This window comes from Hetaerina americana, unplaced genomic scaffold, assembly GCF_022747635.1.
Source record: "Hetaerina americana unplaced genomic scaffold, ioHetAmer1.1.p SCAF_14, whole genome shotgun sequence".
NCBI lineage: Eukaryota > Metazoa > Arthropoda > Insecta > Odonata > Calopterygidae > Hetaerina > Hetaerina americana.
The window spans coordinates 15,121,504-15,148,661 of record NW_027286514.1 but is presented as its reverse complement, the minus strand read 5'-3'; the positions used below and the strand labels follow the sequence as shown (position 1 = coordinate 15,148,661).

The window sequence follows — 27,158 nt, the reverse complement described above, 5'->3', positions numbered from 1 at the left end:
TTGAAATGCGTATAAAATGGCTTTTTATTTCATATAAGCATACGAATCAGTGAGAGGGTAAAAATTCCCATCCACTTTCTCAGTTTCTGTGCTTCATAAACGGCGACATGTTTTCCCTCAAAATTTTACATCTTTTATGCAGTATAAAGCTGTAATTATTCATTACATCCTAATTAAATATCATTGCTTAACATTAAACTTAATATGGAGTAAAATTAATGTCACGTCAACATATTTTCTTAAGCCGTTGCCCTGAGAATTTCATTTACATTGGCACGTCTACACTTTCCACATTAACTTTCTCCATCTTTTTATACTTCTCTCTCTATTTTTGATTTCTTTCCCTGGCTGCGCGAAGGATGTAAGAGACATCTTTCGGAGACAGAAGGAGTAACTGCTCTACTTGCAAATAACATAACAAGGACGTTTTGAGTTCCGCCATAAACCAGGATGGCAGCGATGGAGGGTACGTTGAGTAAGTGGACAAATGTTATGAAAGGATGGCAAAATCGGTGGTTCGTGTTGGACGACAACGCCGGGCTTCTCTCCTACTATACCGTGAGTAAAATTCATTTCTTAATTGGTTTGCAACGTGAGTTGCGCACGTTAACTCGGCGGTCGGAACTTTATTTGGTGCGTAGCAGACGGCTTAAGTAATGCAGAGGAACTTGTGTTGACGAATGCCATTAACCCTGATTATTGTTCATGAATTCATTTTATCGTAGCCTAACATATGGCCAATTAATATATTGAATTGTAACTTGTATGTTATGTGAAAAATAAGCTAAACCATCATTTTCAAATCGTGCTATTTCGGTTACCGCGACACACATTCATCATTGCATCTTCAAAATTTTTACTATAATTGTATTGTTCTAATTTGATGTGATAATATAATCCTCGCTATACCGGGTTGAAGCCCATACTGCCAGTGGAATTAATTTGAAGTGTTTATTATTGATGATACTCAGTCAATTTTTTCCCGTGTAGACTTGAGTTCCTAATTTGATTGCTATCGGGCTTCATACCATTGTGTGTTTCGTTTAAAGCAACTAGCTTAATAGTGTCTGTTATTATGTTTAATAGATTATCATAAAGACTAAATTTTCAAAAGAAAAACTTTTCAAAGCTACTAGCACTTAGACTTCATCGTTTCGGTCGAGCTACCCATTTCAAGAAATGGAAACAAAATCTGAAATTAGACCCAAATCTTGTTCTCTCATTTATTCTAAAATGTTCATACCCAAATGCGATTGAGGATACCAGCGAAGGAAGTGAAACTTAGTGACCCTATGTTGTCATCCCCTCCACTTACTCTTCAACAGTTTGCTGGATGTGGATGATGGTGATTACGTATTTCGCAATGCCAAGTTTTTAGATGACTTACATTAATGGCAATGGACGTACTGTACCGAAAATCATAAATAAGATATTAGCCGTGCTTTTATCTACAGTGACGATTTGAAAAATCTAGATTATTATGAATGGGTTATGTTCGCTATTAGGGAGAAGTGAAAATGTGTCAGTACTGATTATATCAATATTTAATACTCTAGTATCCATATATAACCTGTGATACTCGTAAATAGCAATTTCTTTGCATTAAAAAAAATATATTGTTTCACATTTTTCCTGTTCCAAATGGAACTCAACGTAGGGCAGTTGTGTTGTCATGTACCCATGCCATATTGTGTTTTGTATATTTCACTTGAGAATTAGTTGAAAGTGTGAAGATGATCAATGTTTTTGATTTTTGAAGACGTCTCCCTTTATGTTCTCCTGTATTGTATAGATTTTGATTGATGCAATTTGATGCAATCTTCATTTTCTTTAGATTTGTATTCTTGGATTTGTTGAGAATTTTTAAGAGATGAATAAACAGGCAGTTTATTTGCAAAAAAAATGATAGGGCAATCTAATAATATATATCTCGTTCATATATAAATATTTCATTTTATATATTCTTGTTTATACTTGGCCAATTGCCTTTTTAATCCATTAATTTTTGCTACCTCCTATGTATAACAATCTTAGCTATCAGTGATGTGTTTGCTATTGTCGAAACTCCAATCTATAGAATGACTATGAAAGATTTCGTGAGGGTATTCTTCATGCAGTAATTTTAAATGATTGGTTTGAGAGCTTGATGAGCTAGTGTACTATTCTGATCCAAAATAAATATTTGGCAATGAAGAATGAAGTAATTTTCATGTTACTTCACTTGCGAATGTTAGAGTATTGGTAACTCAGTATGCTCAAAATAAAATAATCTTTAATTTGTTTTGAGAGTAAGCTAAATGAATACCTTTTTTGGTCACAGTGGAATTGAATTGGTTCTTCTGGCTAGTTGTCTTCATTTTACATTTTGTTTCAATTATGTGTTTTACAAATGTGGTCTTTGGTGTTTATTACCATGACCAACAAAGCATTAACTCCACATCCTGTTGACAGCCATAAATATATTCTGTTGAAATCATCCACATTTGTATCAAACCTCAGAAGGATAATAAGCCCATAGAGACTGTTAAGAAAGCACAGCTTTTTTAATTCAAGGTTAATCTTTAATAGAAATATTTGCAGGAAATAGGACAAGGACCATTGGTCCTCATGAATGGGGAATAATTTTAGAGTTCCCTTCTCTGCCAAAATTACTGTCTTATGAAGTAGTTTTATTGTTAAATATAGATGTTATTACTATACCTTGGTAAATTATGTTTCAATGGCATGATAGCCCTAAGAAGGATTTCAATTTTTTGCCCAGAGAAGTTAAGAAGAGGAAGTTCTTAGCCTGCAGCCCCCAATTATGTACCCTTTCTTTAAAAAAATTTGCTTTTTGAAAAAAAATATTATGCCTGGTTGTGCGCAATGTGTATAAATACAATTCAGCTACCATTCGTGTTAGTTAGTTTGATGTGTCACCCGATACTTAGGGAATTTAATTGACTATGTATAACATAAAAATCAGATCCAGAAAATGTAAAAGATTTTATGGATTAGACATTGCTGTATAGGTCACCTTTCAGAGCAGTTAAAAGTCGACACATAATCCTAAAAATCAAATTTTTCTGTCATGAATTTTATTCTCCTATTTACTGGCAGCTTATGTACGACTCATATCATTGACAAGCCCAGACTGCCAAATAATTTGTATTGGGCTTAAATAATGTGAATTAATCCCCCATCTTACGAGTATGTTTTAATTGTAGATTTCCGTTGTTTATTATATAAATGCGTCGTTTTATTAGCTGGAGTGTTCTGAAACAATCACATGCAATTAGTTTCTGCTATATCCTTTTCATAAGTTGATTCGAAACCTTAAATATAATTATCCCCAAATATTGTGATGTCTCCATGAATTCTGTTTGAACAATCACCGGAATAATACCATGTAATTCTCTGTTAGAACAGTTTAAGTTTTTCAGTGTTTTTATTTCAACACTATTTTGATCAAGAAATTGTTTTCTGAGATGTTCCTTGATTACCCACATTTGGCCAAGTCTTTATGTCCCAAAAAAGATGCAATTTCGTTACAGTATTTCGTTACTGTGCCTTAGGGAATGTATAGGAATTTAAAATAGTGACTTAGATATCCCAGGAATGGAATCAAAGGGATGCCAGGTTTAAGGGAAGTTATTTTGGTTTACTTAATGTATCTGAATTTGAGTGAGGGCTTCTTCAATATTTTAAACTTGGAAGTTTGTAGTCTTGCATTGAACAATATATCTATTTCAAGTGATAAAAATTACAGCTACTTGTGCAGGCTGTAGTGAATATGTTAACTGGCCTGAAAGTATCGGATGGAATGCAGTAGTAGTAGTATTTAGGGGAGGCGACCGACTGCTGAGGTCATTTGCACCATAGGGGATGGACAGGAAAGGGTGAAGGGTAGAGAGAAACCAGGCATCGGCATTAGCCTACCCTTTACAAAAGGCGCCAAGGGGTCCACTGCTTAACGTCCCATCCGACGGACATCGTACTCACTCAAAGTGCTCACCTCAAAGCACCTCAAGTAGGGCTCGGGATACCTTTGAAAAATATTCAACACCACCAGGATTTGAACCCAAGCCCTATGGGTGGGAAGCCAGTACGATAGCAACCGCACCAATCCCGATCCCCAGGATGGAATGCTTTTGGAATTGTTATCTTTTGAGAACAATGTACACATTGAAAGCCATGCAACTTTTTGAAGATGCCTTTGACCCTATTTTTTAGAATTGCATACAATTGAATTTTATTACTTACTGGGTGTGTTACTCAATTACTTTTTCGAGGCTTTATTCATTGAACTCAAGATAATTTACTAGTATAATCATTTGTTTAAGCAATTTCATTTACTCGATTGAGTTCATTTTATGTAAGGTTTGGTTTAACAGATCACTGTACACCTACTTTAAAACCTCTTTTATGAAATTATCATTTGTGGAGTTAAAATGCAACAATTTCAAAGTGTTGCCTAGATTCCTACAAAAGCAAATGGTTTTTACACTTTGAAATGGTTGTATTTCAATGCACATTAGCATATTACTCTGTTAAAGTTACTATCACAGGATCTCCTGTAGTTATTTGAATTCGTAGAGTTGTTTGATGCATAGGATAGGAAACACTTCGCTATTCCTCAAAATATAACTATTGGAACCAGTTTCGATACAGCTTGTCATCATCTGACCTGATGACGATAGACTGTATCAAAACCAGTCACAGTCAAGTTATATTTAGTGGAAAAGCAGACGGAGTGTTTCCTTTCCTATGCATCATGGAGGAGGTTCACCAACATATGATATCTATAAAACTTCTACATGTGTATTATTCATGAATAAGACTTCATTGCATATTATTATTCTTATTTTTTTTCTAGTACTTTTCTGCAGGATTTACATACAGGAGTGAATTGATGACTTGGTCCAAAAAACATGCAAAGGAAATACTAGGGAAAACTTAAATATGGAGTGTCATTTTGCATGCCTTGGAAAATTAAATGTTCTGGCGAGGATTAGAGTAGATTGGGAGACCGGGTATGGAGAAGGATAGAACAATTGAAATTGACGAAAAGGAATGAGGAAATGTGAGGCATGGTTGAAGAGGGGAGAAGATTGTTGGGAGAAATGCTAGGGGGGAAAGATAATTGAATGCAGAGCATTTTAATTGGCGGTGGTATTTTGAAGACTGTGATGGAGGGGCGTATGTTGAGTGGGTTCAGAACGGACAATTTTTCTCATTAGTAAATTTGGGTTTTTCATTCGTGGTTTAGTGAATTGTTCTCGGCAGTCTCTGCACACATGTGAGAAGGAAGGAAATTTCACTGGGAAGAAGTTTGAAATAAAATTCTCTGCTATTCTATTTAGAAGTAAATGTTGGGTTCTGTTATACTGTCAGACTGTTCCCAAAACAACGTAATTAAAGAGCGACTGAAGAGTTAAAAGGTCGTTCGTTCATAAGAGCTCTGCGAATTCACATGTTTTGATCGTATTGGTTTTCTCGATGATGTTATATCCGCAGTTTTATCATATTAAAAGGTATTCTACTAAGAAAAATATCTGTTTAAAAATTTTTGCTACTTTCTCTCTGGATGTAACCTGCTTGCTTTCGGAATTTCATCAACGTGTACAAGTTAATTGCCAGCTCTCTGTCCCCTTGCTATTGCAATTTTTCTTTCCGGGACTCGATTTTTGTATATTATAAAAAATTGAATGTGGTACATCATGTTTCGTAATGTTTGCGCTTCAATTAGTGTTTCGTCCCTAGTCAGTAATATTGAACAATTGATGCACTAGATTACGGAAAATTTGGAGCATCGGTGGATAATCGCTGTCCGGAGATTTATTCAAAGATTTTTACCATGGGATTGAGTTTTTTTTGCATGTATCAGCGGATTTCAAAGGAGAGTCAAATACAATTTTAAACTTATCTTTTTATTTATTTATTTTGAATGATTTCATGTTTACGATTATATATGGTCTTGTAATTTATCTTCGCTTTGCTATTGTAAAATTTACGCGAGGCAGCCCCCCTACTGTATGCTATTGTGTGCATGTGATATGTGTCATCTGTTCTTACGAGAAACTACGTAATGGCGGTGTTTTTTATTTGTATTTATTTGGCAACGGTCGACAAAGGCCTGTAGGTGATACAAGGAAAAATAAGAAAGAGGTTGACAATAGTGGGGACAAACCAGAGATAAATTTAATATACGTACTATGTTACCGGACAAAAGTTGTTTCTTTGAGTAATGGGAAGGTCCTGCCACTTTCATTGTTTAACTGATAGTTAATTTTATGGGTTTTGTCATAAGAATGGCGTTGCGAGATGACCTAGAGGGAAGGGAGTCTGGTGCTGGTAGGAGGGGCTCCATGCCCATGTCATACTCTCCCGGTATGAGGGGGTCAGAAGGGAAAATTACAGGCAACGCAGGATAAGAAACTGTCCCACGACTTTGAAAGACAACAAGGCTTTGGGAGATGATCTCTTGACGTGGCTCTCTAACCGACCTTCTGGTTTATTTCACGAGTGTAAAATTTTCATGGGTGTGTTAACTGGAACGCGCTAATCGCAGTACTTGGTTAAATAATTCTAAAATTCCGTTTCTGTCTATGAAAGGCATTTGGCAACTGAAGCCATTTGCGTTTTTAGGTGCGTTTCGATGATTTTTCGTGAATGACTAAAGATTGGGGAAAGAGAAGGTGAATATAGAGATTTGGGAAAGGAAGGATAGATACTCGTCGAACCTACGTGGTCCCCTAGGCCTGACTAAACTTAAGAATGCATTTCATAAGATTTCTTTGTCATCGCACAGCGAGCTGAGTCGTCCCGATTCTCTCGGCGGGTAATGATTTTGTCGCCTGACCCGGAGATTTCCATGTGGATTCTTAAGAAGGCCATAAATAATATGTTTTAATATTAAGAATTTACCATGGTTGACATTCCGGCGAGAAAGATCATTAGCCGTCTAGTTACCGAAAGGCAAAATTATCTACTATTACTAAAAATAACTACTCGCAGCACCGAAGGGCACCAAGGGGGTTAGGGAGGCATTTTTGCTGCTGAAAGTCTTCAAAACTGTGCGATATTGAGATGAATCGATTTTAACGCATGCTGCTTCGCAAAGTAATGTGTTGCTCTGTATGTTATTTAATATCCAATGTCCACTTTCGAAATGTAAGCAGCAATGAGATATTGAGCTTGTATTTTGGGGGCCATTTTGAATCCTCATCATAAAATACTGTATCGGTATCGTGGAAAAATAAACAAGGGGATGGGGCGAGCATGTAAATAATATAAAAATGACCAAAAAGTCCCTGTACATAATTTACATGGGAGGCGAACGTGGTGTCGTGTTCTGCGAGATGGAAAGCGAAGTTGCCCACATCTGTATGCTAAGTCTGCAATAACCCTTAAGCGATATTCAGTTTCCATCGCATTGTGAAGTTTAAATTGGAAAATAGCTCATACCTAGAATTGTGGTGATAATTGTTTTTTGGAATTTAATGCACCGACGTTTTATAAGAGCGATTCCTTCATTCTCTTTATCATTTGTCTAGTTCTGCTCAGACAAGTGAAACTTGCCATGCCTCGATCTTATATCTCCTACTGCATTTCTTGATACGTCTTAGCGTCGAACAATGTAACGATTTTCCTTCCCTCTTCCCGTCAGTCTTCTCTTGTATAACTGTCTCCTGCAGGAGTCCCTTTCTATGATATCCCAATCCAGAGCTCCTCCCACTTGTTACTTTCCAGTATGCTTCATTTATCCGTCCATTTTATTCTAGCTTTCTTTACCGCCACATATAAAATATTTCAAGGCAAAGCACTTTTATGTTATCTGCGCCCGCGTTTCACATATGAACCAAGCAACACAATTGGACATGGACACAATTTGCGAATATTTTTCTTATTTCTTTCCTGATGTTCTCAGTTGTCAAAAACTCCCTTTCTAAACATTTCCTTTCTTCGGTCGGATCTGTGTGCAATACCGTTTGCATGGAAAAAAATGGAAAACAAAATTATTTGGTGTAGATTTTTTATTTTTCAACAACACCTCCTTTTAGCTGGATACACTTTTTCCAGTGTTTCTTCAACTTTTTTAAGCCGTCTAAAAGCTAGGATATCGGAAGGTCCTCAAAATGGGCATCCACGTTGGCGAAGACATCCTCGTTTGACTTGAATCGTTTACCGCCAAGCCTTTTTTTTATTTAACAATAGAAAATGTCACTCGGGGCCAAATCTGGTGAATACGGTGGATGTCGTAATATTTCGAACATTTAATTTCATAATTGTCGTCATCGAAACTGCTCAGGCGTGCACCCGTGGATTGTCTCGATGGAAGAGAATTTTTTCCCCTGCCAAATGACGACGATTTCTCCTTAATTTCGTTACTTTACAATAATGACGCATAATACTCTTCATTTATCGTTTGTGCTTTTCACCAAGTAATCGTTGTAAATGATTCCACTTGCATTCCAAAAACCGCGGCCATCACCTTGTCGACCGAGTTTACTGTCTTCTCCTTCTGCTTTTAGAAATCCTCTGTTCGACTGATCCTTTGTCTTTGGAGTGTAGTGGTGTACCTATCCATGTTTTGTACAGAGTAATGTATCGACGCAGAAACTCGTTAGGTTAGCGACGGAAAAGCGCCAAACCAGCCCAGGCCCGAATCAACTTCGCGATTGCATTTATTCTCTACTGAGTGCAAACGCGGCAGCCGTCTCGTCGAGAATTTTTTCTCACCCAATTTTTTGTGCAAAGTTGAAAACACTGTACGCACCTTGTGATATGCCCGTGGCCTCAACTATTTACGCGAACTTTGATTTGACGATCATTAAAAACTATAACGTGGATTTTGTCGATAATTTCGGAGGAAGTCACTTCCACTGGGATGTTCATCAGTTTTTGGATGTATGGCCACTTTAAACTCATTTACCCAAACTTAATTTTTTTCATTTTTATAAATAAACAAAAGTTTGTTGTTTGAATCGATTAAAAAATAAACCACGTTTTCACTTAAGCTGTAACGTTACGTACGTATAGCTGAAACAGCAGTCTAGTGAGAGTTGAGCCTTTATCAAAGCAAACCTTTTTCGATACTACGAGCGCCATATCTTGGATTTTTAAGGACATATTGGACGACCCTCGTATTTATTTTTTTCAATGATGATTTTTTATTATATCGTCATTATTTTAAGTTTTCATCACTTTTGATATTCCAATGGTAATTTTCATCTCGTATTTATTTCCTCGTTATTTGGCTATGTAGGTCGTAGTAGTTCGGGGGTAGAGCGTTGGACTACTGACCGGAGGGTCCCGGGTTCGATCCCTGGGCAAGACTCTGGGAACTTGTAACTCTAACCAAGCTATGTGATTTTTCGGGTACCAGATCTTCCTGGGGAACCATAAACGGCATAGGGAAAGGAACTGACCCCCCTACCCTGATCCGTGAATTTCACACGCCATCGGGCTTGGCACTCAGTGAACTCAACCACCTACCAAACCGACCTTCGGCTTGATTGCTTTGTTTATGGTTTTTTTATCTGTCTTTGTGCTTCTGCTATCGTAGCCGTATCGCCTGCATTGGATACTTCCTTTTTTATATCATATCGTCAAATATTCACTAGCAGACCATGTGGTATAGGCTTTGTCAAAGCAGAATATACATGTATGTATGTAAAACAATAGAAAAATGAGTATACAATTCAAGTTGATTACGGACACATTCATTGATTATAAGACAGGTATTCATCCTCACCGTAAAATATTATTTCGAATAAAAAATATCTTAATTTACTCTTGAAAGTCGCTAAACACAAATTAGTTTTCAGAAAAGGAGGAAGTTTATTGTACAAAATAAGTCCCATGTTCTGGGGCCCTTGGTAGGTGCATCCTCCGCGTACCAAATTGACGTGTAGATTGTTTGTATTAAGTACAGCCAATTTCCCCTGTGTAATATGTATTGCAGAGTAACATATTAATGATGCTGTTTACTTAATTTAAGATGATCTTTTTAAATAATTTTTTGAAGGCTAACTGGACTTCATAAGGAATTTTAGATTGCCTCATGAATTATTCGAAATCCAGTCATAGTATGTGCGTACTTCACCGTAATTCTTTCCGCCTCAATTTGAACCCCCAATTTAATTCCAGGAACCGTTTTGAGGCTCTGAGGTTAATTGAAGGGAATGCTTTCGTTTCTTTTTTTTGACAGTGAGAAACACGCAGTCTCCGTGTTTAAAATATCACAAATGGATTGTAATCACTGTTGGGAGTTCGTGACCCTTATCACTGAAAGCCTTTTGGTTGTATATATTTTTTCAACTGGATACCGCAAAGAAGTAAAAAGAGCATTCAAGCCGGGTGAAATTCTTGGAGTAAATTCGACTTTCGCCGAAGGGAACCGTGAGGTTATTGTTCTAAAATGGAAGTAGTTCTTGTGTGGAATGTTTGCAGTCGGCACTTAGCGTTGAAGTATTAACTCTTTTAATATCGCGCAAAATTTATCCTCACTCTGCTTTCGGAACGATCCTTCATTCTCGTTGGTTTCCTCTATCAATGTCTGTCCCAAAAGTAGAATGGCTTATTTTTTCCCGGATAAACGGTCGAGCGGGCGGCGGTTTCTCTGGCTGGGTTCGAGGGAGGGGTCTCAGGAAAGGCTGGAGGCTGCTGGCAATTGGTTTCCAGCCTTTGCGCAGTGCGGATCATTCGTTTGCGAAACCTCAATAACGTGACCTCGTTACGCTCCGTCATGAACTGGTCATTGAAACAGCGCTACGCCATCAAATTTTGAGTGTAACTGGACAAAATCGGGAGAGAGGCTCATAACGTACCAAATGCAGCTTATGATGATAATGCCATGGGTAGATCGGTTGTTTTTGTGGGACACAAGTTTTTTCAGGAGGGTAGAGTACATAGAGATATTGACGATGCCGAACGTTCAGCACACCCTTCGACCTCAAAAAATGACGAAAATCTTGCAAAAGTGAAGGCTTTTTTGGACAGGGATCGCAGATTAAGTGTTCGCATGGTTTCTGATGAACTTGACATCCCTCTAAGTGATATGAATCGACTTGTAAGCGAAAACATGGGCACGAGAAAGGTGTGTGCGAAGTTGGTGCCGCGAGTGCTCTCGGACGAAGGAATGGAAACTCGCGCGCGTATCTGCCAAGAGCTTCTCGACCATGTGAGTGAAGATCCCAAGTTTTTGTATAATTTCGTTACTGACTTTTTGCTCTTCCCCCGCCTCAAATCCGTGCTGAAAGAGTGTCACCTCGGCTCGGTGGGAGCAATACAACAGGCCGTTCCGAGGGAGCGTTGTATGGACGCGCAAGAGAGCTACTTCGAAGTCTTTTGAGTGAATATCAATTCCGTCAGTTAATTTTTTTTAATCGACGCAGCCCTATTACTTTTGGGGCAGACCTTGGGGCAGCGCGTAGCTCCTCAATTTCAACTGAGCATTCACAATGTGCTAGAATATATTTACCGACGGAGCCTGGGGAACATAATGAATTGAAATGCAATAATTGCGGAGTGTAAAAATCATTCGCCTTGACCGGGATTATCCCGTTCAAGGCGAATGATTTTTGCACTCTGTTGTAAATTCAAAATGTTGCATTGTAATTCACATTTAGCGGATGACTTCGTTAAAAGTTACTGTCACAGCATTTCCCGAAGTTTCTTGGAATAATGCATTGTATTCATTCACCTCTTTTCCATTATAAATGATGGATTCTTTTTATGACATTTGTGGTACTATAACGTATCATTAATTAGTAATTCACAGGCTCGTCTTCTCTACTCATCTCATTCGGTGTCTTGTACTATAGCTCATGCTATTGTTTGGAAGTCTAGATGAGTTTTTCAAAGAAGATTCTTTGCGTTTTATTCCCTTTCTTGATCGGTAGTTCTACTTTCTCCGTGCGTATTATATCTCGTAAAATCGATCCCTGGCGTTCAATGGGAACGTATCTTTTCCTCTCTATGGTGACTCCTTGTGGGTGTTTGTTTATTATGGATTTTATGGGTACAATATTTCCAAATTCTTCTAAACAACTCGTCTGATGTTTTTTAGCAAATAAAATAACATACAAATATTGTTTGGGGCGATTTTTTCTAAAACCTGTATTTTCAAAGATTCTTTAAGTAATAGAGATTTTATCGATGGATGATAAAATAAATGATATTTGATAAAAACCAACGGAACATTGTAAATTTTTTTAGCCTAGAAGCTTTTGAACTCGTCAATTAATATACTTATTCACACATTCACAAAAACTAAAAAAAACGTAAGATATGTCCATAGACGCCTAGTGCTTTGGATTTTTTAGAAAAATCATTCTGGTGGTCATAAATTATTTTATGCGTTAGCTATAATAATTCATGCTTAAACTAACGGGAAATTTAATCAACTTTTCTGGAGCAACTTAATTGTAGATGAGGGAGGCAGAACTATGTGGTTTATGCTTATCAGTGGTCGAAGCATAAATGATCGTTGCTTTTAAAAAGCGTAGGCATACCATAACACACAGCAAATCGGAGGAAACATAGCTATTCTATAATTATATGTTGAAGAATAATATGTATAATTCGTCGTTTACCCGGGCGTGGATATGAAACAAAAGTTGTTAGTGAGGAACAGGAAGGCAGTTAACAAGCGGTAAGAATGACATCTCTTCCCGGCAGCATTACTAGATTCGTGGCATTAGGTGGAAACGTTTCTAAACTTATTATTCAATGGCACTTTATCATTTAAGTTATTTCATTTTTAAGTCTATTGCACTGGCAGTTTTTAAATAACGGGTTCCTCGCTTAAGATATTGTTTCAATGGATAATAAAAATATTGTAGTTTAGAGTATAACTTAATTGTTTTAGTATTGCATAATTGGTTATATATTACGGTTATCAAAGGTTATATATTAGGGATGTATTGCTCATATTAATTTATTCATTGAAAATTACTTCCAATGGAACCTAAATGTGCTCTGTTTATGTGATTATATCGTTTCGGAACTTCGGAACATATTTTGTGTGCTGCAACCTCGAAGTGTGAAATTCATAGGGACCATATGGCGACATTAATGTTGTACGAATAAAAAATCATATTATACACGCGATTTTCGGTAGAGAGGTAGTTGTGAGCTAGGATATGTTTACCCTCAACAAAAGTAGTTATGGCCTGAAAGTAGGGAATGTGGGGCGACCACGACTTCGGTGGAGATAGAGACAAAAGCCTGACCAGATACCCGCTGTTTTGCACAATAGTCGTGCTGAATTTTTTATTTTTATCTCACATTCAGATAAAGAAACAAGCGATTGAATGAGAAGCAAAACAATTGTGGGTATGCGTCATTCGTCTGGATTCTCGTAAAGATAATGAAGTGGGCTGTCTCATTCCAGGCTCAGTGATGTAGCCGAGCGTTCGGTTGCTGATCGGAGGGTTGCGGGTTAAAACCCCGGGTGATGGAGTTTTTTCATTTTTAAATCTATTGCTTGGTAGTTTTCAAATCGCGAATCCTTTGGAAATCTCCAACCTCACCCGAACTTTTTGTTTCTTGTCTCCTGGGCCTGTGTTGGGGAACCGAAGACGATGTCAGGAGAGGAATCGTCCTCACTAACCATAAATGTTCACCGTAGGTGCGGAGAGTGATATCTACTCTCGCCTGTCTCACCTACCCTCAAGTTGAGTGCTGTTTCATTTACAGCAGTTGAATTGAGCGCTTCAGGCCTTTGTTGAAGGAAGTCGTATTGAAATGAAAAACTCTACATTTTCCGCGCTCTTTTTTGCATTGGTCGACAACCATTTCAGTGTTTTTGCCTCATTATCAAGGCACGTGAGGCGTGGGCGACAACTCCATAATCCCCTCCCCCCTGTCATGCCTCACTCCGTGCCTGAGCTCTTCCTCCTTTGCTTTGGAACTTAGAACCTTTCACCAACCCTTGCGTGAAACTTACGTTGAAATTCGTTCTTCCTTTCAGTATAAAGAGTTGGAATGGCGCTCTCCCGTTAAATTATTCCGCTCTAAAAGTTTCGGTCGGATATTCAACTCGATTCGATTTTTGTGGCTGTCAAGAATTTTGTCATTCAAGCAGAACTTCATCATAAAATGTGACGTAGTGCGTGACCCCGTTGCATTTTGCCTTTATACTGATGGTCTTGTGGTACACTTCCAAATGAAGCATGCCAGATCCTCAAGAAATCACTATTAATGTCATTCCGAGTGCATAGTGCATGAGAGTATGTGCAAAAACATGATCCGTATTGTTATTTGAAACTTTATTTTCGTAATAATAGTAAAATGTCTTAAGGGTGATTCGTATCGCTCTTTAAATAATAGATTTTGTTTGTAGTGTTCATATTTTCAGTTTCAGTATTATGTTTCGTGGTGGTTTATAGATGCTCTGTGTTAGCAATGTAAATCAAATGGTCAGGCAATCTTGAAAAAAATTTAATATTCCTTTATTGCTATGAAATTACAGTCATATATGACATAAGCCATATTATAGACTTTCGGCCTTTGCGATAATTAATTTTATTTTAGAAAATACTTTCCTTTAAACCTTCTCTATACTGTCTATAAAGTGTGTACATGAAACGGAAAGCCAAAATGATGAGGGTAGGGAATTAAACTTTGCACTTCCGCGTAAAGATTTATTATTTCACACGAACATGGTATCGATGCTGCGCATCATCACGTGATGATAATGCGTAGCATCGGAAGTGCAGAGTTTTTTTCTGTACCCTCATCATGAAGGAATTCCACAAAGTTAAACCTGAAACTGTTATGTAGGTAAAGATAAATTTTACAGACGCTAACTCCTCATGAGGTTGTGGTCGAACTAACGTGTTTGGAGTAAAATGAATGAACAGATCCGTTACATGCGGTTCCGATCTTTTTGTAATAATTTTCCGAATAGTTTTTCAATAAAATATTTTGTTTAATTTTTACCACATAAGAAATGCATTACAAGGATTGAATTTTTGGGTTATCTTTTCAAGCGCCATATTGTCAATGTGATTTTAAAAGTTTGTATTTTATTGTATGGCAGCACGCTGTTTATATTTTTAAAAGGCAATAAATGTTTTCAACGATAGCGATGAATCAGATGTTTCATAATATTGCTGAAATGTGCCAAGAACACGAAGGTCGGACATGACCGGCAGGCACCACACCTCATATTTCTCAACTCGAACTGGAGATAAATATGCGCGTGCTAATGAAGGCCGAGATGAATATGCTCACTACGTTTTTATGGTAGAAAATCGTTCTTTCCTATCAATCTTGGGAGGTATCCCTTTTTATCGTTCTGGCTCCTTGGAATTGGTTCACTGGTCGATTTTTCTATTTGGGCCTCGAATACAGCATTCAACAAGGTCGAAATCAAGATATTCTCTCACCCAACAGACACGTTTTGTGACCTTATCACCTCAACCCTTTAGAGAAAAACTTTTCTCCCGAAGTATTGGCACCTCGGTGTCAGATGATATCGATGCACAGCTTCAGTGCTCTGTGTTTTTTCTCACTAGCATTGCGGTCATTGGTCTCCCTAGACACGAGTTGCCCATGAAAGTTGGAACGATCATTTGCCTCTTTCGGAATTGGAATTCTACCAAGGGGTTGATTAATGGGACACGACCAAAGATTGCGAACCTGTACAGCAACTCCTTCGTTTACATGGTTATCGCAGAGTCGAGCTCAGGAGAGAGCTCATTCCGCGAGTCAAGCTCTCTTTCTAAGACTTCTTTTTCGTTCTAAATGCAACGGCACCAATTTCGCATTGCATAAACGTTTTCTTTGGTAATTAATAAGTCTCGAGGGTAACCTATCAAAAGTAGCCGTGTTACTTTCGTCTCCTGTCTTTGCACTTGTCCGGCTTTACGTAGCACTTAAAGGTACCCGTTTATGTGACGCCCCGATAGTCGTGAAGGAAAATATCACGGAAGAAAAATTGGGGATGGTAATTTTTTGCATATAATTTCGTCTTCAGGAAAATGTTGCTCTCTCCAATATCATGTATATACTATCTCGTATATATATGTTATTTTGATTAAAATATATGGATATGATAAAGTATTTCTAATTTTGTTATTCTCTGTGCCGTTAGTTATTATAACATTGAATTTTAAGCATGCGCGGAAAATGGGTGTTCCTTTTCGTGCAGCTGATAGTGGCTAAGTTAACTGATTTTAGGTCTAAAATTTGCAAACCTTCAAAATCCCATTTAACTTACCTGTGAACATTCTTTGTAAACTCTTTTAAATTCTAGGTATACTGCACAATTGCGTGAAAGAGCATTTTCGATTCGAGTATACATTTTTTTATATCTGCTAAATTAAAGTTTCTTTTGAATGCAGTGCCAAAAAGTTCATTAAACTTCTAATATTTTTGATTGGACGTTAATTATACTTCTGCACATTTCCTTACTATTGATTACCTTCGAAACTTTTTTATTGTTCATGAGGAATTTTCATGTAACAATATATTGATAAGAGCTACGTCAAGAGAATTTCTTTTGTTCTAAACAACTGGGTCACAGTAGGCAATCATAAAGATGTTATGGTAGGTCAGGGTACAGAGCACCTCGTGCCGGGCAGGAGTATGAAATGACACATGAAGGTAATGCACATAGTTCCTTTCTTTATGCCACTCATGGTTAACCAAAACGTTCGTTCGCTCAGAAATTTACATAGTTTGGGTTTAACCGAGAGTGGGAAAGACTTGCCCCGGATTTGAACCTAGAATCTCGTACTCTTAGCCGAACAATCTACCCATTCAAACTCAGCGCCGGAACTGGACGGATACCACGTATGCCTTTTAGTTTCGTATTAAAACTATCCAGTTATGATGACAAACACTTAATTTTCAAAGTTTAAAAATCTCCCTATGACTGGCCTGGCGCACTAGACACGAGGCGGCGGCGTTACTTTTAAGCTGTGAGAAAAATTCCAGGTACATTTTTTTGTGCTGATTCAATGATTTCCTCTTTTTATCGTCGTAGATTTTTCTTCTGCCGGGTTGAAACTCCGTAATTTTTACGATCGCCATTATTTTAATGCCCATATTTCTACAAAATGTACTGTTTGTCACTTCTTCCTCCATTTAATACGCTTTGAAAAACTTCTTAAAGTGGATGAAAAACAGAATTATTACGCACCAAGGTGGGATCAAAAACTGTAGAGGGAATGTGGATTTGTAAGTTGAGCAGCTTGATGCGCAGTCGAAATCGAAAGGCGCTAAGGGGTCCGCAGTTTAACGTCCGATCCGACGGACGTCGTAATCACTCAAAGTGCTCTCCACAAAGTACCTTAAGTAGGGATCGGGATACCTCTGAAAAATATCTGTCGCCGCCAGGATGCGAACCCGGGCCCTCTCGGTGGGAAGCCATTGAATGACTAATAATGGTAATAGCGGAAATATTGCTATTCAGTTTAATGCCTTGCATTGTCTTAGTTCGATGAACACATTTCATGAATGGTGCTTCTAATTCCGAGGTAGATTCCCCATGAGTCATCATAAATAGGACAATTATTATAACGATTTATGATTTCATCGTGATTTACATATGTTCAAGACACCAAATGATATGATTCATATGTTTGAAGGTGTAAAGTTCAAATGCGTAAGTCCGTCTGTTAACGTCTGTCTTTTATTCCATCAATGAACTCATTTCCTATGTGTATAACGAAACCTGTTTCCCATAAAATATTCTGCAGTATGAAAGTATCGTAGGCTAAGATTGTAGCCAGACGGTTAAAAAATAAATCCTCCATATCGATCGTTGTATAAATATATAATAAGCATTCATTTGTGTGATTCGTTTCAATATTTGAAATCGAAGATGTTGCCCTCTTAAGTTGCATTCAGTGTATGCTTCAAAGAAATATGGCGAATGCCATCCCATATATTGCAAGCAATGTGATTTGAGAAAAAAAAGTATTGTGAAACACCAGTTGTTTGTGGAGTACGTGTATATTACTTTAGAGAAATGCTATTTCTGTTCGATTATAAGCACATGTTGTTCGTCGTACTTGGTACGAAAAAAATCACTCCTTGGCTAGAATTTAGGAATCAATGGTTAAGCAATATTATATGAAGACTGGCATGAATACATTTATAATCAGGGTTTCATCCGAGTTAATGTTTTTAACAAAACGTTAAACTCTTTGAACCCTTTCTTTAGAAACAAACCTACGCGGATGAAATACGATGTAGAGATCATTCATTAATACTATTCTGCGAAAGCTTTCGCTTAAATGAAGAGTAGCAGTTAATATTTTATTTTATCGCAATTAAAAGAAAATCCTGTTAACTTTTAATGGATACTTGTTTTTTTAAATTCTCTATCTTGTTCAGAGGGTGCATGAAATGCTAAATTCAATGTCTCGTTAAAAACGGATTAGATAGATGTTCTCGCACATATCGTAATAGTTTCCCTTACACCCATCGATTATCCACAGATATTTGTCCCTTTCTTTTCACTTCTTGAAATAAAAATTTCCCTGCTGAGTCACCTTTTTCCTTAATCATGTCACTGGTCACTTTATAGGTCATCGAAACAGTTCCGACCCTTTTACTATGCCTTATGAAGCTACGATAAAGAATTAAAATGCATATGTTGAATGACAATAATTTTAACAGTGATCCTGTACTTGTGGTTTTTAATAATGAAATGTCTAGCATATATACCGTGCCTGTGCATCGCAACTAATTTAGTTGATGTATTCATGTGACAGTGCAGGCAAAGAAGTAGATTTATATAGGGTGAAACCCTTCAGTAATCCATGCATTGCAAAGATGTTAGAACTTTTAAGATCTATTTAATTTTTGTGTAGCGAAATTTAGCTTGTATAGAGGCCATTGTTGAATTCTGGCAGTCCACATCTCCCTTTTAAGCCATATACTCTACATCATAAAGTCAGTTCTTACATATTGTTTTATTGTATCCATGTACTTCGTCTTCCCAAAGCATTCATAATTGTAGCGCCATAGACATTTATTTCAATATGGTGTACGATTGTGTGCTTCCGGTCTTTTGCCATAGAGGGACATCTCCTATCTACCACATTAGTTGGACGAGAGGGATATGGATCGTTTTCTCCGACTGATGTGATTCCTCTAATATTGGGGTATTTTTTCTCTGGGGACGTGAAACACATTTACGGGCGCAACACATTGTAACGCATTAGTTTTTTTTACGAGCCTCGCGAAGTTAAATCTTCCCTCTTCATGCGCAGCGTTGGTTGTCAAATATGTGCTGGCGTCGGCGCTCAGACCCCGTTGGCGGAAGTCCTTATGCAATGCTTGTGTAGCAGTCGTGGTCAAACACGATTTGATTTCATCTCACGCCACCGTGTGGGTTCCACAGCACAAGCACGTCATTAGTGTGTTTTTTTACAATTCAGTTAACTCCTCTCTGGGTGCAAAAAATGAATTCAGTTCCCGTTTTCACCGGCGTAGAAAGAGGCATTCAGGATTGAAAACTGAAATATATGTTTTTTGCTTTTTTCATTTCAATGTCAAAATCTCTGAGCTTATAAATGGGAAATACTCACATACTTTAATGATGAAGGTTCTGATAAAATTTCAGTGGCCCGTTTTCATTCCTATAGTATATATTTTTTCTTTCGTTAAATTTTGCACCGTTTACAAGTGCCTCGTAATTTTTCTGGACATAATAATAAAATGTGGGGTGGGTTTCACATTTTGGATAGTATGCCTACTTCTCCTTACAAATGACATTCAATTTTCAGTAAATTTTTGTTTCTAACGTATAGCGTTATCCTATTATTATAAAATTTAGTCCTTGGGAAAGAGTATTGTAGCCAAAAATCTTTAGCCCGAAATAGCTCGTGGAGTTACTAAGTGCAGCTTGTTCAAGAGCTGCACTTATCAACTCTACCAGCTAAACTGGTATTGGTGTTACTGTTGACGCATATTGCAAACTAGCTAAAACTGGTATTGACACGCAGTAGTAGTTTTGAGGGGAGGCGACCGACAGCTGAGGTCATTTGCGCCATAGGGGATGGACAGGGAAGGATGAAGGGTGGAGAGAAACCCGTCCGCGGCATTAGCCTACCCTTTACGAAAGGCGCCAAGGGGTCCGCAGTTTAACGTCCCATCCGACGGACGGCGTACTCAATCAAAATGCCCTCCACAAAGCACCTCAAGTAGGGATTGAGATACCACTGAAAAATATTCAACACCGCCGGGCTTTGAACCAGGGCCCTCAGGGTGGGAAGCCGGTACGATAGCCACATCACCATCTCGATCCCCGGTATTGACACGTATCGTAATATTTCATTATATTAATATATATTAAACATGCCCAAAAAGAATGTTTTATCGTGAAAAAATATAGATTTAATAATGTTATATAAAAGCGTATTGAGCACTATATACGTGTAATTCCTCAAATAACGGTGCCTTTCTTTTTTTTCGGTTTGGAACTAACATCTGGCGAAATCTTCCTGCCAAATCCGTCACAAATGTCTCGCATAAAAACCCTTAAACCCATTAGCCCATGATAACACTTCCTTCCACTTTCTCCTAAGCCTTTAAGTAGTTCCAGCGGGATATCTATCCCTACTGCCTTCTTTGATTTCAATGCTGTTAATGTCGTTTCTATCTCGCTGTCAAGCATTCCTGTGCGTAAGTTATTCTCAGTCATCAGGATGGAGCTAACTAGGAGCTTATCTCGTATTATTTTTCTTTTGTGGCTGCGCTACTTCATTTTAAATTTCTCATTTCCCAATGAAGTACTTTAAATACCTTCCGCTTCACGCTATCTACTTGAACTCCCCACCCAAGGTCCCTAGTTAAGTGAACGCCCAAATATTTGCAATGACTGCTACATGGAATTCTGTCTCCAAAGAGGGTGTACATCTCCCGTTATACTTTCTTTTTATTTTAAAAAGTTATGTGCTTGCCCTTGCGTACATTAATTCCCATATTAAATTTTGTAACCCTGTCACCAAGGAAATCAATGTAATTATGAAGTATCATGATAACTCTCTAAATCCTCGGAATTTATTTCTACGTCCTTACTTGTTGGCATGTAGATCTGATAAATGAAAAAGTTCGTAGGCCCACTTTTTACTTATACTCATAATATTATATCGCTCACCTGCTGTATACTTGCTACGCTTCTTCTTACCTTTTTGCTCAGTATTATTGCCGTCGCTCGCTGGCTCTTTTCGCCTCCGCTCTGTCTACTTCCACTGTCCCTCTCCCTCATTACTTTTTTAATATCCCTTATATCAACGTTGTCTTAAAATTCTAAGTCTCTATTCTACCTGGTTATATTCTCCTCTGTGTCATTATGCTTCTGCTACAGTGGATTCTGCTTTGCAGGGATTTCGTGCGATGACGATCGCGAAAGCCTTGCCTTTCCCGCTGCGGGGCATGACTCACGGCCCAGTCGGTCTTTTCACGTGGTTGCCTGGACACATTGTTATTATAGTGTTCATAATAGCAGTCTGGGAGTAATATTTGAGGTGTTTTCCCGCTGCCTCCATCAATTATGTTTTTAGCGTGATACCATCACTGGTCGCCCCACTGGGGTCAGATGCTGTTGCAGTCGCCTTGTGTGAAACAGGTGCGTCGTGGACTATCTTTCGTCTGTCTCCCAACCTTCTATTTAACTGACATTATTAACTGCAATTACGATTAATCCAGCCTGGACAACTGTAGGGTTCGCCATAACGCGAAAGCTCATCAATCTTGTCAAAGTTGTGATTCATGGGGAGAGATTTACAATAATGCTATCCCCTAAAAGACATTTTTGAGGAAGGTAACGAGAAATCACATCACTTATTTCACGAAGTAATTTTGATAGACACTTATAAAATAATGGATCTTGTTTCCGACTTGATGATGTCGTACAGCGTTTTAGTTTCTTTAATCTCTGTGACTGGAGGAAATGTGCGATATCTTTGCGTTATATTTAATCTTACAGATATTTGCTCTACCATCGGTTACGGAAAATAGCTTTCTCAAAGAAACAATAGAGTCGGTTACTTGTTGAAACACGCGGATGGAAATGCATTGCCGTTGAGTTATTGACAAATTCTTTTTGTGCAGAAATGATGTAGGTGGAATAGTTGGAATGAGTTCATATATGATGATTTCGAAAGGAGGGATACCTGTATTTTCCTATTTCCATCATGATTTATATAGTTTCTTTTGATTTTCCTACTGATTCAATTAGTTCTTTTCCACTTCCATTTAATTTATTATTGTTGCCTTCTCCTTGTGCGGTAGACCGAATAGTATGATGGAATAGTTAATCCTTATTTATTTCTTTTTTAAAGTGCATCGATAGCTATGGTCATTTTGCATCCTTATTTATATATGCCTGCCTACATTTATAATTTCATGATCTGATGATGTTGTGCAGCGTTTTGATTATTTACTCGCTGTGACTTGCAGAATCGTACGAATTATTTGTGATATGATGAATAACTGATCGTAGCACTTTTCCTCTTGACAGGTCATAGATATCAAGTGGAAAAGTGTTACGATCAGTTATTCATTATGTTCGACTTGCACCACATCACGCCTGAAGCTACTCAATTGGTTCTTTGTGATATCTTTAATCGTACATATAATATACGAGTCTCCATGGGTTATATTTGTACTTATGTATTTTTTAGTACCCTGAAAGCCACCGAAAGGGTGTTTGGCAGGAGGTGATTACATGCCAAACTAATCTTGGCCGGAATATTTTTACCCCTACCGGAGTCGGACAATGCTATTCTGATCCCTTATCGCTCGTAGAAAAATTACATTTTAAATCTATCTGCTCTGCACGTAATCTCTCTAATTTGATTGACATGATCTCGCCTACCGTAGTACGATGGGGGTAATAATACATTTTCAACATCACTCTTTTAGGAGACGTCCTTCCAATTTACACAAGAGATTTAATCTTTCATGTATCCTTCGCCCCGTGGGTGATGCCCAGGTTAGCTCCTCTAACATTTGGGATACGCTACTAATTTTATCATAACAACGTTTTACAAATCCAGCTCCTCCTCACTGCACGTGATCCAATTCGGCATTCAATCCAACTTCGTGAGAATATCATACACTAATAGTATATTCTAAGTAGGGTTCCCATCCTAGACCTTATTGGATGATTTCAAATCAACCCATGCTGATTAACCCACGCCGAAGTAGAAGAAAACATACGAAGCGCGCATTCGTGGTGGCGTTTGAGACGATCTGCTGTGTAGAGTTGTCGATAATGCGATGTAAAGATCAATCAAGTGACCTTGTGTGAACAAGCATCGGAAAGTGTTATGATAACTGTAAAATTTGAAGCTTCAAAGGAAATTTTAATTATTGCAGAGTTACCCCCTTGGAAAATTGTCCAAAATGCGTACTAATACATTATAAAGGTACAAAAACCATCATATCTTTTAGTGGTTTATTATAGATAAGAGTAACTGAAATTCGTTTTGTTCATCCATTGTAGTTAGAATTGTTGTATTATGAATTGAATAAGAAGTTTTCTTGGAATACCAAGGGTAGAAAACACGTGAATTACGTGAATAATGTTTTCACATTACTAGTACTTATCATGGATGACCAGAGTATGCAAGAATAATGTGGTTATTACGTTAACTACTATTAACAACAGTGAAAATGTCCAGCATTCATGTGCTCTTTAAGAATAAGATGCACATTTGGCGCTAGAGTGTTACCAGAGAGTTAGTCCAAAATGAAACATATTTCTCTTCGCATTTTTTTGTTTTAATATATAGTAATTTAATATTTAATTCTGAATTCAGTGTGTCATTCGTGAGTGATGTGTAAATCCCTTGAAAGTATTTCACAAACATTATGCCTCTTTAAATTACAGTTTTTTTGGCAGTATCTATTTTAATTTTTACTATCTATTTATGTAGGGGCGTAGGAGTCTGCGCTGGGCTACTGACAATAGGTCCCAGGTTCGACTCCCGGGGACGCCTCTGGGCACCCTCACCTTCACCCAAGCTGTGTGATTTATTCGGGTGCCTGATCTTCGAAGGGAACTTCAGGCGGCGCAGGGAAAGGAACTGGCCCCCTAGCTACTACCCTGATGTGTGAATTCCGCACGCCATATAGGGCTTAGAACGAGATAGGCTCGCTTACCATCACCAATCAAACCAAATTAACGTGAAATTGCTATGGTTATTATCAATGATATTAGGGACAGAAAATGCCCACAATTCCCACCTTAGTGACAATAGGAATTAATTTTGCGTCATTGGGACCAAAGCCGTGTGTAACTTTTGTGTTAGGTTGGAAAGAAATGTTTGGATCCAATTTATTTCCGTCGAATGTGACTTAAACGAAATTTTGGAAAAATTCAATGCACCGATTTTACTAATAAAGATGCCTATGTGTGCCCCACATGATATTCTTTTGCGGTTTCCTGGTAACAAAGGTTTAATACTCGGGGAATATCATGAAGTTATTCACGATGGTGGATCTCTAGGATTACACAGGACTGGGGTTTAGTGAGAGACGTAGGTCGCCTGAGGCCAAAACCTCGCCTCCCGAAATTGGCTGGTTAAATATGTATTCGAGGAGCGGTTCAAAGCCAGTGGCAAACTCGTGGAGCGCTCTAGAAGTAATCGCCTTCGGCCCGGAAAATTTATTTGCTTTAAGGAGAAGGCGTTGTGGAATTATACCTTGACGCATTGAATGTTATTCATGTGATTGGTTCGGGGATGGGGTTTTACTTGGTGTGATTTGTGCGGCATGGACGCTGTAGATGATTTGTGTGTGCGAGTTTTTACTTCATCGTCATTGTTGTTCATACGAAATTCAAAAATGAGACAAATACCCTTAAATCAAGTACCTTGCGAGTACAAGTGCACCATTTACACAGTTACTCTACTCTGATAGGCTCTAATTTGTGAAAATTAATTTGAAATAAATTAAGTTTGTTAATTCAAAGAACTGCGGGAGATGCGGCGACAGTTACTTAAACGGAGTTATCCGCTAATGTGCAATAAAGTGTAGCATTTTACAATGTGTAAACATCACTCTCGGCCAAGGCGATTGATTTTTACAATTATAAATTACCTACGTTTGTGCTATTATTGTGCACTTTTATATTTTATATAAGATAATAAAATTCACTTCTCAGAAAAACATCCCCACCTCTTTCCTCCCTTTTAACCCTTGCATCCTTTCCCCTTGGTCCCCCTTCCACTTAGCTATAGTTCTCTTCGAGTACGAGTGTATAACCGACTACCCAAACAGTCGTTTGCATGAACCCGAAGGTAACGCTTACGTCGAAGCGGGTTGCGCATTGTAATAAAAGTGTAGTGAAAAGGTACAAACTTAAATAATTTATTTGAGTACCCTTGAGTTCTATTGTACACAAGAACAAAATACCTTTGGCTATCTTTAATGGGTTAGTACTGTATTTCCCTTTAAAAAATGTGTAGAGGTGGTCTCATGATGTGTCTTGTTCTTTGTGATGATTCAAGTATTGGTTCTATGCTAATTCCTGGAATGTACATTCGCCAGTCCTGGATATGTTTTTTTAAATATATACTAACCGACCTTAGAAGTAAGTTTTATATTACGCCTTCGTAACAGGTTGAAACAACACCTCAGGAACCAGGACTGGCTTGTAAGAGGGTCACTTCGTTATTTCGCAGGCAAGTTTCAACTCAAGTCACCGGGTCGTTTATCTCAAGCAAAAGTATTCTCCCACTGTTATCATCCCCTCTTAATCTCTCTGCTCAGTGCACGCGACACTGGACGATGGTGCTGGCTGGTCGCATTTCGTGAGGAACGGTCTTCTCCCGGTACCACCTCCACGTTGAGAAAATAATACCTCTTCACCAACCAGCTCACTTAAATTACTCGGTGGTAAATATTAAGGGGAAGTATAATTTGGGAATAACTTTTCAGCTGCACTATTCGTGAGGTTTGTGGTAAGCCACTGAAATTAGGTTTAGTGCGGTTAGCAGGAGTGATTTAAAGTTAAAAGGACTTGGCCACCTTCCGTCTGTCAGACCCGTTTTGTGGGCGTGAGTGGGCGTTCAGGTGTATGGGATTTGGTTCGAAGTTTTTTAGTTCCTGGCCAGAATACAACGCAGATTAGATCACATGGACTCTAAAATCATTAGAAAACTAATATTTAACGCGAGATTGCTACTATTGAAAAAAATGGTACAATCCTCTCCTTGTAATCAGTTATCTGTTTTCCAGGTTTTATTTTTCAATATGAGCAAGAATATAAAATTCGAGAAGTAGATGTCAGAACCGGTATGTTACTCCTGGATATGCGGCCTTCAACTCCGCAGCATTCATTATTTATTTATGTGACAAAAGTTTTCACCGTCAGATTCTATATTCACTTTCAAATTCTTGCTCTACTTTTACTTCGATTCCCGTCCAATCGCTGTGTGCTTGGCCATTATAAGAATATGTAAGCATCATCATGAATTAGAATTCAATCCATTTGCGTTATTATATGATTAGTAAAACGGGAAAATGTTGTACTCTTTTGAGTCATTTTGAGGTACCCTCCGTATCGCATCACGAAACTATTCATTTCCCCTCTTTATTCACGCGGTCATACGCGGTATACCCGGCAAGGAGAAGTAGTAAAAAAGATCAAAATCCAAATTTACGGTTATATTTAGTCTACTATTATGTCAGCTATTTTTAAATTGAAGTAATCTATTCAGCCCATAATAGGGGAAATAATTACAAACTTTCCTCTTCCTGAAGAATATACCTGAAGACTTTAAGTCTATTGAAATTTGTAGCTATTATAGACGACCTAGCGTGGTCCAATCCAATTAAATTTCATTCATTCATTCTCTTTTGTGAGCTGCAACCTTATTGACCTTTATAAGTGTGATTATGTTAAAGAGGTCGAAGGTTTTAATTGTACAGTAAATATATTAGTATCCAATCATTTCGAAATCGTAAGAGTCGCGGCAGGTGCAAATACAGGAGGCCACATATTTCCTTTATCTTTGGTCGAAAGTCACCAAGAAGGAATGCATTTTATTAATCATGACCTCACTTCCCCAGTAATGTGAAATATATAATCCCAAATTTAACGGGATTACCTCTTTCAAATTTTACGTTATTCTGTTTATGTGGGCTAGTATAAAAATCTGTGTTCCATCCTGAATACTTAAGAAGTAATGTTGTCTTCACCA

At 37.9% G+C, this 27,158-nt stretch overlaps 1 protein-coding gene across 1 annotated transcript in view; it reads left to right on the top strand.

Moving 5' to 3' along the window:
* The first annotated feature begins 433 nt into the window (after positions 1-433).
* The window catches only part of LOC139686368 (oxysterol-binding protein-related protein 9), a 360,366-nt gene continuing 333,641 nt past the window's right edge, over positions 434-27,158 (top strand). The window contains exon 1 of the mRNA XM_071583557.1: positions 434-558. Within this exon, the coding sequence (XP_071439658.1) occupies positions 451-558 (108 nt within the window). The 5' untranslated portion in view covers positions 434-450. The remainder of the gene's footprint in view (positions 559-27,158) is intronic.